Source organism: Pelophylax lessonae (genome assembly GCF_965119305.1).
Source record: "Pelophylax lessonae genome assembly, chromosome: 5".
NCBI lineage: Eukaryota > Metazoa > Chordata > Amphibia > Anura > Ranidae > Pelophylax > Pelophylax lessonae.
This window is the reverse complement of record NC_138772.1, coordinates 224,981,022-224,998,116: the sequence shown is the minus strand read 5'-3', so window position 1 is coordinate 224,998,116 and position 17,095 is coordinate 224,981,022. Positions and strand designations below refer to the sequence as shown.

At 44.6% G+C, this 17,095-nt stretch overlaps 1 protein-coding gene across 2 annotated transcripts in view; it reads right to left on the bottom strand.

The window, feature by feature from the left end:
* Positions 1-974, bottom strand: part of HUS1 (HUS1 checkpoint clamp component) — a gene marked incomplete at its 3' end in the record, with an annotated part of 31,597 nt that extends 30,623 nt beyond the window's left edge. For both annotated transcript variants that reach the window (XM_082258277.1, XM_082258278.1), the window contains exons 1-2: positions 798-974; positions 430-557 (exon numbers count right to left, since the gene is read on the bottom strand). In XM_082258277.1, the coding sequence (XP_082114403.1) occupies positions 430-557; positions 798-849 (180 nt within the window). In that variant the 5' untranslated portion in view covers positions 850-974. The remainder of the gene's footprint in view (positions 1-429; positions 558-797) is intronic.
* Between the last annotated feature and the right edge of the window lie 16,121 nt (positions 975-17,095).

The following is a 17,095-nucleotide window of genomic DNA, read 5'->3' as shown; positions in this document are numbered from 1 at the left end:
TATTAAAGGTCAGTAGCTACACTTTTTGTAGCTGATGACTTTTAATATACACAAAAATGAGTGGAACTCCGCTTTAAAAGTCAGCAGCTACCATATTTGTAGTTGCTGACTTTTTTTTTTTTTTTTTTTAACAGCTGGAACACGGCTTTAAGTGGTTAAGCTCAACTTTCATTGGGAATGATTGGATACGAGTAAAAGTAAGGCTGGCCATACACCATGCAATTTTCTTATTCAATTTCCTTCAGATTTACCTTCAACTATGTAGTGCAAGGGCCTGCCTGATTGCATACAAATTGAAAGTGTTCAGGTTTGAACTTATATTATATGGTTTTGGTAAATCTAAAGGAAAGTTGAACAAGAAAATTGTATAGTGTATGGCCAGCCTTAGTGTCAGAGTCCTTTAGGGGAAAAGATTTGTTTGTGGATTACCTGGCAAAGCTCGCACCACATGCTGACGCCTCCATTGGCCACTTTGTCGGTGAGAATGAAGTAAAGGTTGTCCGGAGTCAGTCTCAAGGTGCAGGATTTAGTCAGCTTTGTGATTGTGTTCACAACCCCTGTATAGAAAAGAGTAAAACATAAATAAAAACACTTAGAACACACTGCACTTCTTTCTACACATACTTTAGCTGCTTCCCTTCATCTCCTGTCTATAGATCCCAGCTCATCTATAGTGATCACTATAAGACATCGCCATACATTCAGCAAGAATGAGGGGATCTGGAATAGAAGCTCCAGTGCTCCTCATAGATTATTAGGAAGTACAATGCACTCTAGGTCCAGCATTTGATACACACGTGTGAAGTGATTCAGGCAGCTGACATCTACGATCTTGCAGCGAAACCTCATGACGGCATTAATCCCTTCTTCCACAGGTGTCTGTCCGCCGATACATTTCACTCCATCCAATACAAACTTGTGATTTACTCTGCACTGCAGAGAGCGGCAAGTGGAGATGACGTCACTGCCGTGTGACCAAGTTCAGCAGAGGCCACGTGATCTGCTATTATACTGTGTGAGCTAGAGAGGGAAACACGAATGCTGCAGAGCTCTGTGTATTACTAGGGATGCTGGAGATAGGGCAATGGTAAGAGTGATTCTAGAGAGTTGTAGTGTGAATGATGAGGAAGTAGTACTGTCTCCTAGTGTGTATCTGAGTCATAGCTAAGTAATGGGCTTGTAGTGTGAATGATGAAGAAGTAGTACTGTCTCCTAGTGTGTATCTGAGTCATAGCTAAGTAATGGGCTTGTAGTGTGAATGATGAGGAAGTAGTACTGTCTCCTAGTGTGTATCTGAGTCATAGCTAAGTAATGGGCTTGTAGTGTGAATGATGAGGAAGTAGTACTGTCTCCTAGTGTGTATCTGAGTCATAGCTAAGTAATGGGCTTGTAGTGTGAATGATGAGGAAGTAGTACTGTCTCCTAGTGTGTATCTGAGTCATAGCTAAGTAATGGGCTTGTAGTGTGAATGATGAGGAAGTAGTACTGTCTCCTAGTGTGTATCTGAGTCATAGCTAAGTAATGGGCTTGTAGTGTGAATGATGAGGAAGTAGTACTGTCTCCTAGTGTGTATCTGAGTCATAGCTAAGTAATGGGCTTGTAGTGTGAATGATGAGGAAGTAGTACTGTCTCCTAGTGTGTATCTGAGTCATAGCTGGCACACATAGAGTTGTCTCCTCATCCCTCTAAACCAGGACCCACAATAATTACACAGGTTCTATAGCTGATTAACCACTTCAGCTCTGGAAGGTTTTACCCCCTTAATGACCAGGTCGTTTATTGCGATTCGCCACCGCGTTATTTGAAAAATTGTGCAGTCATGCGACGCTGTACCCAAATACAATTGATGTCCTTTTTTCCCCCCAACAAATAGAGCTTTCTTTTTGGTGGTATTTGATCACCTCTGCAGTTTTTAGATGTTGTGCTATAACCACTTAAGCCCCGGAAGATTTTACTCCCTTCCTGACCAGGGCCTATTTTGCGATTCGGCACTGCGTGACTTTAAAGGACAATTGCACGGTCGTGCGACGCTGTACCCAAATGAAATTGTTGTTCTTTTTTTCCCACAAACAGAGCTTTCTTTTGGTGGTATTTGATCACCTGTGTGATTTTTTTGATCATGCGCTATAAACAAAAAAAGAGCGACAATTTTGCAAAAATAACAATATTTTCACATTTTTTAATATGAAATTCCCCCCCAAAAAAGATTTAAAAAATTTTTTTTTTTAACATTTTAGGCCAATTTATTTTCTGCTACATATGTTTGGTAAAAAAAAAAAATCACAAAAAGCATATTTTGTTTGGTTTGCGCAAAAGTTATTGCGTTTACCAAGGGAAATTTTTTGTCATTTTTATTTATTTTTTTTAACGAGTAATGGCGGCGATCTGCAATTTTTTTTTTTTTGCGGGACTGCGACATTGCGGCAGACAGATCGGACCCTTGACTGACATTTTTTACACTTTTGGGGGTACCAGTGACATTACTACAGTAATCAGTGCTATACATATGCACTGTTACTGTAAAAATGACACTGGCAGGGAAGGGGTTAACTTTATTGGAGAAGGAGGGGTTAAGTGTGTCCCTAGGGGCGTGCTTCTAACTGTGATTGGATGTGGCTGTGTGTGTAACAGCAGAGATCTACGGTCCTACATAGCAGGACCGTATGATCTCTGCTGTTACACAGGGGAGATCACCTGTGTGATTTTTTTTGATCATGCGCTATAAACAAAAAAAGAGCGACAATTTTGCAAAAATAACAATATTTTCACATTTTTTAATATGAAATTCCCCCCCAAAAAAGATTTAAAAAATTTTTTTTTTTTAACATTTTAGGCCAATTTATTTTCTGCTACATATGTTTGGTAAAAAAAAAAATCACAAAAAGCATATTTTGTTTGGTTTGCGCAAAAGTTATTGCGTTTACCAAGGGAAATTTTTTGTCATTTTTATTATTTTTTTTTTAACGAGTAATGGCGGCGATCTGCAATTTTTTTTTTTTTGCGGGATTGCGGCAGACAGATCGGACCCTTGACTGACATTTTTTACACTTTTGGGGGTACCAGTGACATTACTACAGTAATCAGTGCTATACATATGCACTGTTACTGTAAAAATGACACTGGCAGGGAAGGGGTTAACTTTATTGGAGAAGGAGGGGTTAAGTGTGTCCCTAGGGGCGTGCTTCTAACTGTGATTGGATGTGGCTGTGTGTGTAACAGCAGAGATCTACGGTCCTACATAGCAGGACCGTATGATCTCTGCTGTTACACAGGGGAGAAAGACAGGCGGCTTTGTTTACATCAGCCGCCTGCCTTTCTCCCGGTGTAATGGACGATCGCGAGTGAGCGGCGGACATCGGGTCCGCAACTCGCACGCAAGGGGGGGTCCGTGAGCGAGCGGGAGCGCGCCTCCAGTGGCGCGCGCTCGCTCCCTAGAGCCTCACAGGCTAGCGACGTAGTACTACGTCACTTTGCCTGTGAGGGGCTGACTGCCAATGTAAATCGTCGTTAGGCAGTCAGCAAGTGGATAAAAAAAAAAATTTGTTTAATTAATATGTGTCCTGAATTAAAGGGATGAGGTGGTAACCCTAGGCACACATAACTCACACGTGTAAATTACACAGGCTCTGTGGCTCATCATAGAGTTAGTCACAGAACCCATGTTAGATCTAGTTCACACTCGCGGCTGTAGAAACAGGCAATTGAACCACGGGGCTCATTCACACCTGCTTTGATCTCTGAAGTGTGTTCCCCTTAGGATTGCTCTTCAGAGAGCACTTGACAGGCTGTGTAGGGGCTTGTGTTGCCACTTCACCGTCTGCTTTAAAGAGGAAGTAAAGTCTATTTTTTTTTTCTTACCTGAAAAGTAAAGGCATAATGTGCTAGCACATTATGTGACACCTACCTCCAAATGAAGCCCTCGTCATCCCCACTGGAGGCCGCATCCATCTTCACTCGTCTTCCTTCCGGGTCTGCCGACTCCGTCTGTGCTGCTGGCCAGGGCCGCATGACGTCACTTCCGCACATGCATTGAGGAGCCGCCGGCAACGGCACAGGGCTCTAAAGAACCGGCACGGGTGCAGGTTTAGGAGATATTTACAGTACCTATAGGTAAGCCTTATTATAGGCTAACCTATAGGTTCAAACAACCTCTTTAAGTACACCCTAGCAACCGTATTCATTTCATGTCGTGGGGGTGCTTGCAGAGCGGCCCAATTCACTTTAATGCTTTGCCTTTGCTGCTCTAGTTCATGCCACAGCCCTGAAACAAAGCATTGCGGCTGCGGGATTTGTACGCCCCCCGCCACTGCCTCTGCAGCTAAAGAGGGAGCAGTAAAAATGCAGCTTAACCATTGGGTTTCTACTGGCATTTATTTCCTAGGTATACCACCTTCTTTAACCACTTCTGGACCAGAAGGCTTTACCCCCTTAATGACCAGGCCATTTTTTGCGTTATGGAACTGCGTTACCTTAACTGACAATTGCTCAGTCGTACAACTTTGTACCTAAATAAAATTGATGTCCTTTTTTTCCCACAAATAGAACTTTCTGTTGGTGGTATTTAATCACCTCTGCAATTTTTATTTTTAGGGTTATAAACAAAAAAGCGTGACTAGTCTGAAAAAAATAAAAAAATTAATATATATATATAATATAACTTTCAGCTATAAAACATTCCCAATAAAAGAAATCAAAATTTTAGGCCAATATGTATTCTGCCAAATATTTTTGAAAAAAATCCAAATATGTTTATATCGATTGGTTTGCGCAAAAGTTCTCGCGTCTACAAACTAGGGGATATATTTATAGCTTTTTTATTTTTTTTACTAGTAGAGTGGGACTGCAACATTGCGGTGGACAGATCGGACCCCTAACTGACACTTTTAGCAATTTTAGGGGACCGGTGACATTACTACAGCAATCAGTGCTAAAAATATGCACTTTTACTGTACTAATGGCACTGGCAGGGAAGGGGTTAACACCAGGGGCGATCAAAGGCTTAAGTGTGTCCCTATGGGGTGTTTTCTAACTGTGTGGGGGATGGACTCACTAGATGAATATAGAGATCTGTGTTCCTGAATGGGAGGAAAACAGGATCCCTGTGCATCTGTGACAGAACGGCGGACAGACCGCCATTCTGTCTCTATTGGGAGCGATCGCGTGTGGCCCGACGGACATTGCATCTGCCAGACCTGCTGATTGGCTCCCCCTCTGGCCAATCAGCAGGTTCCCCCACTAGCTATTACACAAAATGACATACAGGGACATAGTTTTGCGTAATACAGCCGACCTGCCTCAGTAAAAGTGCGGCGCTGGTCAGCAACTGGTTAAAGTGGTAGGAAACTCTTTTTGCTAAAGAGGAAGTAAACTTCCATCATTAAGTTTTAGGTAGTGTAAATATTTCCTAAACATGCACCATTTAGAAGTTATTTACTGTACATGCAGCCAGTGAAACCACTGGCGAATGCGCACCGAAGGAATAGCTGCCCGTGCCGATTCTTCAGAGCCCTGTGCCGTGACCGGCGGCTCCCGTGAACGTGAGTGACATTTTTACGGCTCCGGCAGTCACAGAGCCGAAGTTTGCAAACCCGAAAGGGAGACTGCATTATGTCTTTGCCTTGCAGTTCAGTGAGTAAAATAAGTATTTGACCCCCAAGCAAAACATGGCTTAGTACTTTGGTGGAGAAACCCGTTGGCAAGCACATAGGTAAGATGTTTCTTGTAGTTAGTGACCAGGTTTGCACACATTTCCGGAAAGCATTTTGGTCCACTCTTCTTTACAGATCTTCTCTAAATCCTTAAGGTTTCTTGCCTGTCGCTTAGCAACTTTAAGTTTGAGCTCCCTCCATAAAATTTCTATAGGATTAAGGTCTGAAGACTAACTGGCTTGGCTACTCCATGACCCTAATGTGCTTCTTTTTAGCAACTCCTTTGTTGGCAGTATGTTTTGGGTCATTGTCATGCTGGAAGACCCATCAACTACCCATCTTCAGTGTTCTGGCTGAGGGAAGAAGGTTCTCATCCAAGATTTTACAATACATGGCCCCATCCATTGGCCCCTCAAAGTGGCAAAGTTTGCCTGTACCTTTAGCAGAGAAATTTCCTCAAAGCATATTGTTTCCACCTCTGTGCTTGCATGGGCATCCGCAGGTAGGGGCAAGGGGGGGCAAATGCCCCCCCCCTGGAATCTCAACTTCCTCTTTAAAGTGGTTGTTAAGCCACTTTATACCATCCTTTCTGGTCTGTTTAATAATCCTGTGTGCCCCTATTTCTGTGTTTTGAAAAAATAAGGCGTTCTTTACCAGTTTTCAGAGTGCCGAGCACGGCTCACATGCCCCGTCAGCTCTCTCCTCTCCCTGTCTGACAGCTGCCTGCAGCGGGTGGGGCCGAGGATTCCTCACTGATATCAGTTGGGAGGGGAAGAGGAGGGGAGGAGAGAGGCAGCGGATCATGTGAGCAGCGATTGGCGCTCTGAAAACTTGTAAAAAATGGCTTATTTTTATAAAACACAGACACAGGGGCACACAGGATTATTAAACAGACTGTAGACAGGATATGAAACTTTAAATGAAACTACAGAAGCAGGAGGGGCACTGACACAGGAGCAGACAGGCAGGGAGGGAGGGGAGAGAGAGGACAGAGGAAGACAGGTGAGCTGCGGATGATGGAGGCATGTAGACTGACCACAAAGTCAGGGCTCCGCAGCCATGGTATACCGTGGTCAGTTTACAGAGGGAAGGACATAGCCAGGCAGGATCAGCCAGGTATTTTAGGTGATACCGGGGGGCCAAATTACACAGCATAAGCACTGTGCTGTATAACATGCTTTAATACCCGTTCACATACGAGCGACGCTACTTCGCACCGCGACCTCCGAGGTCACGGTGCGAGCAACGCGCCGCGACCTCGGAGCGGCCGCCACGGACTTCATAACATTGAAGTCTATGGCGGTCGCCTCCTGGTCGCCCCAAAGAAGCTCCGGACCCTTTTTCTAAGTCGGAGCGACTTGTGTCGCTCCTATTAGAACGGGTCCGCAGCTTCCCTATGGGAGGCGACCTACGGAAACAGGATCATTTTATTTTTTTTTTTTTTTTTAGGTAACAAATGCTTTAAAAATAAATGCTGCTGTTTGCCTTTTAAAAATAAATACTCAAAATAAGTATAATAACTAAGCCTCTCCCCTTCATTACATTTTTACAAAGGGCTGGAGCATGGTCGACCTTAAAATGATGCCCCCCCCCCCTGAAAAAAGTTCTGCAGACGCCCATGTGTGCTTGTCTGTAGGGATGGTGTTCTTAGGGTCATAGTCAGCAATTTTTTCCTCCAAACATGTCAAGTTCCTCCCCTCAAGAAGGCACATGTACAGTCATGTCAATGAACATCTAAATGATTCAGAGAAGGATTGGGAGAATGTGATGTGGTCAGATGAGTCCAAAATTGAGCTATTTGGCATTAATTCAACAGTCCCCCTGGACATTGCACAGCCCCTCTGCTCTCCCAGGAGACACCCAGTCTCCTGGGAAAGCCCTGCCAGTGTACTCTAAACTTAAAATCACTGCCAGACCCCTTTCCTAAATCCTTCCTACATTGTGTCAGTGTCATTGTAAACCAATGCCATTAAATACCTTATTAGCTCCGTTCTTTCATGGCCGGTCACGTGACTGCTCTCCTCCTCCATTCTAAAGCTACATGAGGAGAAGGAGGAGAGTGGCTGGAAAGAACAGAGCTAATAAGGTTTTTACAGGCATCAGTTTACAATGACACTGACACAATGTAGGAAGGATCTTTAAAAAGGGTCTGTCAGGGTTTTTTTCTTAATTTTAGAGTATGTTGGCAGGGCTGTCCCAGGGCCAAGAGAGGCGGGGCGGCCGGCCTGACACCCCCCCCCCCCCAATGTGTGGCATCTGGAGCGGAACTCGCCCCCCCCCCCCCCCCCCCCGTTGGTACGTCACAGATTTGCTTTTAAAAAAAATATCAGCGTATAATCACGCACACATTATTTGTGCGTGTTATACGCCTATAAATACAGTATTTTTTAGTAGAGGCCCTAGAGAATAAAGTGGTGGTCATTGCAGTTTTTTTTTTTATGTCGCATTGTATTTGCTCAGTGGTTTTTCAAATGCAGTTGAAAAAATACACTTTAATGAATTTGAATGCAAAAAAAAACACTATATATAACCTTAAATGGTAAAAAAAAATTAAAGATGGTGTTACTCCGCATAAATAGATTCCTGACATGTCACATTTTAAAATTGCATGCACTTGTAGAATGGCGACAAACTACGATACCTAAAAATCTCCATAGGCGACGTTTTCATTACATATGTGTGTGTAACCTACATATGCCTTCGCTTCTGTGCACGGGCAGTTTTTTTTTTTTTTAATTATTATTATATTTTATTTTTAGGCTGTCCCTTTTCATTTTTATATTTATTTTTATGATTTTATAATAATCCCTTGTGATAGAAATAAGGGATGACAGGTCCTCTTTATGGAGACATCAGGGGTCTATAAGACCCCAGATCTCTCCTCTACCCTGGAAAGCATGAGACAAACATTGATCTCAGGCTTTACAAAAAAAAAAAAAGCGTTTGCATCTGCCTAACTGGAAGCTTCTGGCCTCCTAGACCATAATCAGCCTCATTGCTTTTAGATAAAAAAGCATTGCGGGTTGTAAAAAAAATAAAATAAAAAATACCGGATTATGGCATACAGTTGCAGCTAGAACTCTGGTATAGCCACTTGAAGCCATGTACATGTACAGTATCTCACAAAAGTGAGTACACCCCTCACATCTTTGTAAATATTTTATGTCTTTTCATGTGACAACACTGAAGAAATGACACTTTGCTACAATGTAAAGCAGTGAGTGTACAGCTTGTATAACAGTGTAAATGTGCTGTCCTCTCAAAATAACTCAACACACAGCCATTAATGTCTAAACTGCTGGCAACAAAAGTGAGTACTTCCCTAAGTGAAAATGTCTAAATTGAGCCCAATTAGCCATTTTCCCTCCCTGCTGCCATGTGACTTATTAGTGTTGCAAGGTCTCAGGTGTGAATGAGGAGCAGGGGTGTGAAATTTGGTGTTATCGCTCTCACTCTCTCATGCTGGTCACTGAAAGTTCAACATGGCACCTCATGGCAAAGAACTCTGAGGATCTGAAAAAAAAGAATTGTTGCTCTACATAAAGATGGCCTAGGCTTTAAGAATGCCAAGACCCTGAAACTGAGCTGCAGCACAGTGGCCAAGACAATACAGTGGTTTAACAGGACAGGTTCCCCTCAGAACAGGCCTTGCCATGGTCGACCAAAGAAGTTGAGTGCACGTGCTCAGCGCCATATCCAGAGGTTGTCTGGGAAATAGACGTATGAGTGCTGCCAGCATTGCTGCAGAGGTTGAAGGGGTGGGGGGGGGGGGGGTCAGCCTGTCAGTGCTCAGACCATACTCTGCACACTGCATCAAATTGTCTGCATGGCTGTCACCCCAGAAGAAAACCTAAAGATTATGCACAAGAAAGCCTGCAAACAGTTTGCTGAAGACAAGCAAACTAAGGACATGGATTACTGAAACCATGTCCTGTTGTCTGATGAGACCAAGGTAAACTTATTTTGTTCAGATGGTGTCAAGCATGTGTGGCGGCAACCAGGTGATGAGTACAAAGACAAGTGTGTGTCGTGCCTATGGTCAAGCATGGTGGTGGGAGTGTCATGGTCTGGGGCTGCTTGAGTGCTGCCAGCATTAGGAAGCTACAGGTCATTGAGGGAACCATGAATGCCAACATGTAGTGTGACATACTCAAGCAGAGCATGATACCCTCTCTTCAGAGACTGGGCCACAGGGCAGTATTCCAACATAACAACCCCAAAAATACCTCCAAGAGGACCACTGCCTTGCTAAAGAAGCTGAGGGTAAAGGTGATGGACTAGCCAAGCATGTCTCCAGACCTAAACCCTATTGAGCATCTGTGAGGCATCCTCAAACGGAAGGTGGAGAAGCGCAAGGTCTCTAATATCCACCAGCTCAGTGACAATGAACTCTGTTCTCCTTGGGTAACCCTGGATATGACCGGCTCCACAAAATTCAGCCCCTTGTAAATCACTTCAACCAGAAGTTTGCAGCCTTGTATACTCCCCAACAAGCTGTCTGCGTTGATGAGTCACTGATGACATTTTCTGGCCGCCTTGCTTTCAAACAGTTTCTCCCCAGCAAGCATGCCAGATACGGGGTCAAGATGTATAAGCTCTGTGACAGGACAACAGGCTATACATGTAGTTTCCGGTTTTACGAGGGCAAAGATATCAATGTCTTCCTTCTCTGTCTTTGAAGATCATTTTCTCTGCACAGCAGACCAATCCTTGTCTGCTCCATATCGAATTGTGGTATGTCTATTGGGTTCCCTGTAGGTGACTCTCTCACCCTGCTATCTGCAGTCCTGTGGCTGGGACTTGTAGTACTGCTGGTGCAGCGGTTTGGGTCAGTCTTTAACAGTTTTCTTAAAGTGACACTGCGCTATTCCAGGGTTCATATGGAGTCCAAGGAACAAATTTCACCTACAGATCCCTTCCTTGAGGTTGCAGGAAACTCTGGGTCGCAACCCCTATCTGCCTTAACAGTGGTTTTGGAAAACCTGCTGTCAAAAGTAAAAAACTTGCAAAAAAAGAAAAAGTTTGGGACTTTATATGAGGCAATGCCTAATTAAGGCTGGGGTGCCTCCATCCCTGGTCATATATGACAAATGGGGGAAGGGGATAAAATTAAAATACATAGGACAATCGGCGTGCATAAGGCATAAGGTAAAGACAGGTATCATGTGGATGAATCCATGCCACAATAGTAATTTTAGAAAAGCCGAAGGCCTAGCAACCTAAACACTAAGGAAAACATAAATAAGGGGGACAAGTGGGACTTTATATGAAGTGCATAATGGTTGGGGTGTAGAACATGGCTAGAGTAAACAAATGGGTGTGCAACCAAATAGCAGAAAGAACAACATTTTAATGATAATTGTCACCATCCATACAAAAGACCAAAGAGGCGTAAGTATATGTATAAAACGATGAATACAGAGTTAACACAATGGAATAGCGTATAAAAACATAGTAATCGAGAGCTGATGGATCCTGAACAGATGAAGCCAAGGCTAAAATTGGGCATGTAAAACCAAATCGATAAAATAGGTATTGAAAGGAATGCATGGTAACGGCTCTACGCGTTTCGTGGAGTAAATTCCACTTCTTCAGGAGCAGATGCATCCCTTGTCACTGCAAAAGAGAGAAGAAAGAGAACCCCCTTATAGACAGTAGTATAATAAACATGGTAGCAGATAAACAAGCATAAATGAAGAAGGAATATAACAGCCCAATCTGAGCCAGCTTCACCCTTGGTACTTACAGCTTAAAGAGGAAGTAAACCCTCCTCAGGAAGTTGTACCTATAGGTAAGCCTATGATAAGGCTTACCTATAGGTACTGTAAATATCTCCTAAACTTGCACCGTTTAGGAGATATTTACCTTTAATGCAGCCAGTGACGTCACTGGCGCATGCGCTCTGAAGGAACGGCTGATCGTGCCGTTCCTTCAGAGCCCCGTGCCGTGACCGTCGGCTCGCGTGCGCGGGAGTGACGTCACCGCGGCTCCGGCCAATCAGATGACCGGATGCCGCGATCCCGGAAGACGGGCGACATGTCATGTCGCCCGTCATACAGGTAAGAGAGCGGCACGGCGGGGGCTCGTTCTAAGGTAAGTATTTCATAATGAGCTAGTATGCAATGCATACTAGCTCATTATGTCTTTCTCTTGCAGGTTGTAAAAAAAAAAAAATATTTTTAAACGAGTTTACAACCTCTTTAATGATGAAAAAATAGGGTAATATGCTGTGTGGGCAACAGTGCAACCGGGGAAGACGTCTCACCGGGAGCTGTGGGAGCCCGGTCTCCGGCCAGTAGGGGACAACCAGAGGACATTGAGAGGAAGAATTGAATAAACCCAGGTGTGTGGAGTAGATGGCATAGATGGGTAACTAGCCAAAAGATACTGCATGTAGAGAATGAATGTGAGAGTTAGTGAGAAGTAGGTAGAGAAATGGTAAGAATATAGAGCTTGGAGTGGCCAGGGTAATAAGCCACATCCCAAAGCAAGAAGCGGTAGGTATAGACCCAATAGAAGCAAAGAAACCAAGACTGCCAGAGGAAAGACTAGGAAAAAGAAAAAGGAGAGAAATGAATGAAGATGACCAGAGGAGATGTCCTCAAAGTACCCAATGACGGCCACAGGACGGCTCCCATCATCACGTCAGCACTCACAGGAAGGGAAGAGGACGCCACATCACGAGTGGCAGCAGCCAACCCGAGCTGTGGCGTCATGAACTCCCCCTATTAAGTAGTGCAGATGGAACCCAACATGCAAAGTTACCCATCTATGCCATCTACTCCACACACCTGGGTTTATTCAATTCTTCCTCTCGATGTCCTCTGGTTGTCCCTACTGGCCGGAGACCGGGCTCCCACAGCTCCCGGTGAGACGTCTTCCCCGGTTGCACTGTTGCATATTACCCTATTTTTTCATCATTAACCTGTAAGTACCAAGGGTGAAGCTGGCTCAGATTGGGCTGTTATATTCCTTCTTCATTTATGCTTGTTTATCTGCTACCATGTTTATTATACTACTGTCTATAAGGGGGTTCTCTTTCTTCTCTCTTTTGCAGTGACAAGGGATGCATCTGCTCCTGAAGAAGTGGAATTTACTCCACGAAACGCGTAGAGCCGTTACCATGCATTCTTTTCAATACCTATTTTATCGATTTGGTTTTACATGCCCAATTTTAGCCTTGGCCTCATCTGTTCAGGATCCATCAGCTCTCGATTACTATGTTTTTATACGCTATTCCATTGTGTTAACTCTGTATTCATCGTTTTATACATATACTTACGCCTCTTTGGTCTTTTGTATGGATGGTGACAATTATCATTAAAATGTTCTTTCTGCTATTTGGTTGCACACCCATTTGTTTACTCTAGCCATGTTCTACACCCCAACCATTATGCACTTCATATAAAGTCCCACTTGTCCCCCTTATTTATGTTTTCCTTAGTGTTTAGGTTGCTAGGCCTTCGGCTTTTCTAAAATTACTATTGTGGCATGGATTCATCCACATGATACCTGTCTTTACCTTATGCCTTATGCACGCCGATTGTCCTATGTATTTTAATTTTATCCCCTTCCCCCATTTGTCATATATGACCAGGGATGGAGGCACCCCAGCCTTAATTAGGCATTGCCTCATATAAAGTCCCAAACTTTTTCTTTTTTTGCAATTGATCAGGGATGGAAGTGCTTATTTGGTTGGCTATTTGGCTTTTTTACCTATCTACTATATTATGGGGTGCCCTATGCCCACTATTTTATTGATTGCAACAATTGCCACCACCTGCCCTGTACTATGATCATGTTGGTCTACACTATGTATTGATTAATTTCACTGTGTGGACGGTGGTGCTGTCCGGGCTGCCGTCAGGCGCCGGGAGCTGCGAGGCACACCGGGAGCCTCCCTCCTCCCCCTCAGCCTTGACGTGGTAGGGTTTTGCCTGCTGTGCTTCAGCGTCACGCATCCCGTGCCGCTACGTGTGACGTCATCACTTTGGCGCCACGGCGTCGGCACGTTGGGTTCCATCTGCACTACTTAATAGGGGGAGTTCATGACGCCACAGCTCGGGTTGGCTGCTGCCACTCGTGATGTGGCATCCTCTTCCCTTCCTGTGAGTGCTGACGTGACGATGGGAGCCGTCCTGTGGCCGTCATTGGGTACTTTTCGAGGATATCTCCTCTGGTCATCTTCATTCATTTCTCTCCTTTTTCTTTTTCCTAGTCTTTCCTTTGGCAGTCTTGGTTTCTTTGCTTCTATTGGGTCTATACCTACCGCTTCTTGCTTTGGGATGTGGCTTATTACCCTGGCCACTCCAAGCTCTATATTCTTACCATTTCTCTACCTACTTCTCACTAACTCTCACATTCATTCTCTACATGCAGTATCCCTTGGCTAGTTACCCATCTATGCCATCTACTCCACACACCTGGGTTTATTCAATTCTTCCTCTCGATGTCCTCTGGTTGTCCCCTACTGGCCGGAGACCGGGCTCCCACAGCTTCTGGTGAGACGTCTTCCCCGGTTGCACTGTTGCCCACACAGCATATTACCCTATTTTTTCATCATTAAGCTGTAAGTACCAAGGGTGAAGCTGGCTCAGATTGGGCTGTTATATTCCTTCTTCATTTATGCTTGTTTATCTGCTACCATGTTTATTATACTACTGTCTATAAGGGGGTTCTCTTTCTTCTCTCTTTTGCAGTGACAAGGGATGCATCTGCTCCTGAAGAAGTGGAATTTACTCCACGAAACGCGTAGAGCTGTTACCATGCATTCCTTTCAATACCTATTTTATCGATTTGGTTTTACATGCCCAATTTTAGCCTTGGCTTCATCTGTTCAGGATCCATCAGCTCTCGATTACTATGTTTTTATACGCTATTCCATTGTGTTAACTCTGTATTCATCGTTTTATACATATACTTACGCCTCTTTGGTCTTTTGTATGGATGGTGACAATTATCATTAAAATGTTGTTCTTTCTGCTATTTGGTTGCACACCCATTTGTTTACTCTAGCCATGTTCTACACCCCAACCATTATGCACTTCATATAAAGTCCCACTTGTCCCCCTTATTTATGTTTTCCTTAGTGTTTAGGTTGCTAGGCCTTCGGCTTTTCTAAAATTACTATTGTGGCATGGATTCATCCACATGATACCTGTCTTTACCTTATGCCTTATGCACGCCGATTGTCCTATGTATTTTAATTTTATCCCCTTCCCCCATTTGTCATGCTGTCAAAAGTAGTTTTGGTTTTAAAGAATACCCTAGTAAAAAGCGCCCTATGCCCTCCCCTGCCTCTCCTGTATCCTCAGATTCTGAGGTAGATATGGCCACCCTGAGGGTTCTGCATCATCGCGTTTCCATTTGTAGGGGTTGTGGTTCCTCAAAGCGTTTGTGATCGTGGATAATTGCCTCCTTTGGTCTAGGGTGAATATGGAGATGTCTGCATAGATCTGTATGGGGGAGTAGGGGTTAGGGAACTGTCCCATGGCCCTTAATTTGGTAAGGATGGCCTCCTTAGTTTGGTAGAAGTGAACTCGCAAAAGTACGTCACTGGGTGTTGCTTGAGGGAGGAAGGACGATTTTGGGACCCTGTGAATGTGGTCTATCATGAGGTCTAGAGGTGTGGCCCCAGGCAAGATGGATGAAAACAAATCTGCGGCGAATTCGTTCAGTTCATTTGCTGGCACTGATTCAGGAATACCACGTAGTTTATTTATTTTATTTTATTTCAGGTACTTGTATAGCGCTGTCAATTTACGCAGCGCTTTACATATACATTGCACATTCACATCAGTCCCTGCCCTCAAGGTGCTTACAATCTAAGGTAGGTGAAGGTTATTCCTCCTGGAGCGGTCTTCAAGGTCTTTGCTTTAATCCAGTGTCTTTCCTCCAAACTTTCCTCATGTGCTTCTACTAAATCATTGACTGTGGTGACCATGTCAGACATGGATAATTCTATGTTATGGACCCTGTCTCCTAAGGAGTGTACCTCTGCAGAAAACTGCTTTGTAAGTGACAGCATGTCTGCCTGAAGTGAGGTGTGGAGAGAGAGTAGCATCTCCTTCAGTGTAGTATCCAGCACAGGCTGGTCAGTAGTGGGAAAGGCTGCTATAGGTGATTTTTCTAGCTGCCCAGACTCTGAGGGGTTAACAGTGCAGCCTACCTCCTGGGCCTGATCATTCTGTTCAAGTCTCATCCTAGATTTTGCAAGGCTGCAGCAGGAGGGACTTGTTGGGGCAGATTTTGGAGGGGAGAAGGTACCTGCTCGTGGGTCCTCATCAGCTGGTGAGTCTTCTGGGAGGTCGGTGTAATGATCTCTTCCCCGTGCTGAGGCGGTAGGGCCCAGACCGCCGGCGCCATCTTGTCTGCCGCCTCGAGGCGGAGGAGGAAAGAAAGAAGTCGGCTTTCGTGGCCCCTTCTGTTCTTTGCGCTTCGGAAACATGGTAAGGATAGTCAGTGAGTAGAATTCTGTCAGTCTGGGGTGAAATCTGTCCATGTCGCTGCGGATGGCGCTAGATTCTCTCCTAGGGATGCCTGAGCTCTGGATTATGCAACCATCCCAGTCCCGCGCTGGCCACTCCCCTATGTCGAATGATTATGCAGCGTCACTGACGCAGGTGTCATTTGGCACTCGCAAATCTCAGAAGTCGGGCATGGTTTTCCCTTGTCCGGAACTTTTTGACAAAATTGTCTCTGACCAATGGGGGTTCCTCAAACAGATGTTAGGGTTGACGATGCGTTTTAAGAGGCGCTATCCATTCGAGGACGCGGTTTCCTGCAGAATGGACCGTTCCACCGAAGGTGGACCATCCGGTCTCCAGACTGAACAAATCTACTGTAGTCCCCGGTTTTTACAGACCCTGTGGATAGACGGATTGACACACTCTGTCCTTCCACTTACATGTGATAGCAGGCTCAATACTTAAACCAATCTTCGTGATCACTCTGGTGTCCCAGACCATAACGGAATGGGCAAAGTTACTAAAAAGTGAGCTAGAAACAGAACAGCTTCCTCCAGGCCGGGCAGAGCTAACTGACCAAATGATCCAAGCCCTAGCATTTATATGTGATGCGTCACTAGATGCAGCTCCTCTTGTAGCCAGAGTATCTGAGGTGGGGTAGCTATTAGAGCATGGTGCGGCTAAAAAGCTAGTCTGCGGATCAGGCTTCAAAAAAGGCTCTATCAGAGCTTTACTTTACGGAGGGACTGTTTGTGTGGATCCTCATTGGATGAACAGATCATGGGTCTTATAGGTGGGAAGAGTACTCTTCTTTCTCAATCCTCCAAGGGCAACTCACTACGTAATAGACGGGTGGCCTTATTTTACAGCCCACAGGTGGCCTTTTCATGCCTCCGGCACGCAGGAGAAAGGATCTACCTGGTCAGTTAAGCCGAGAGCAGGCCAATCCAGATCTACAGACAAATCCCTGTATGCATTAAG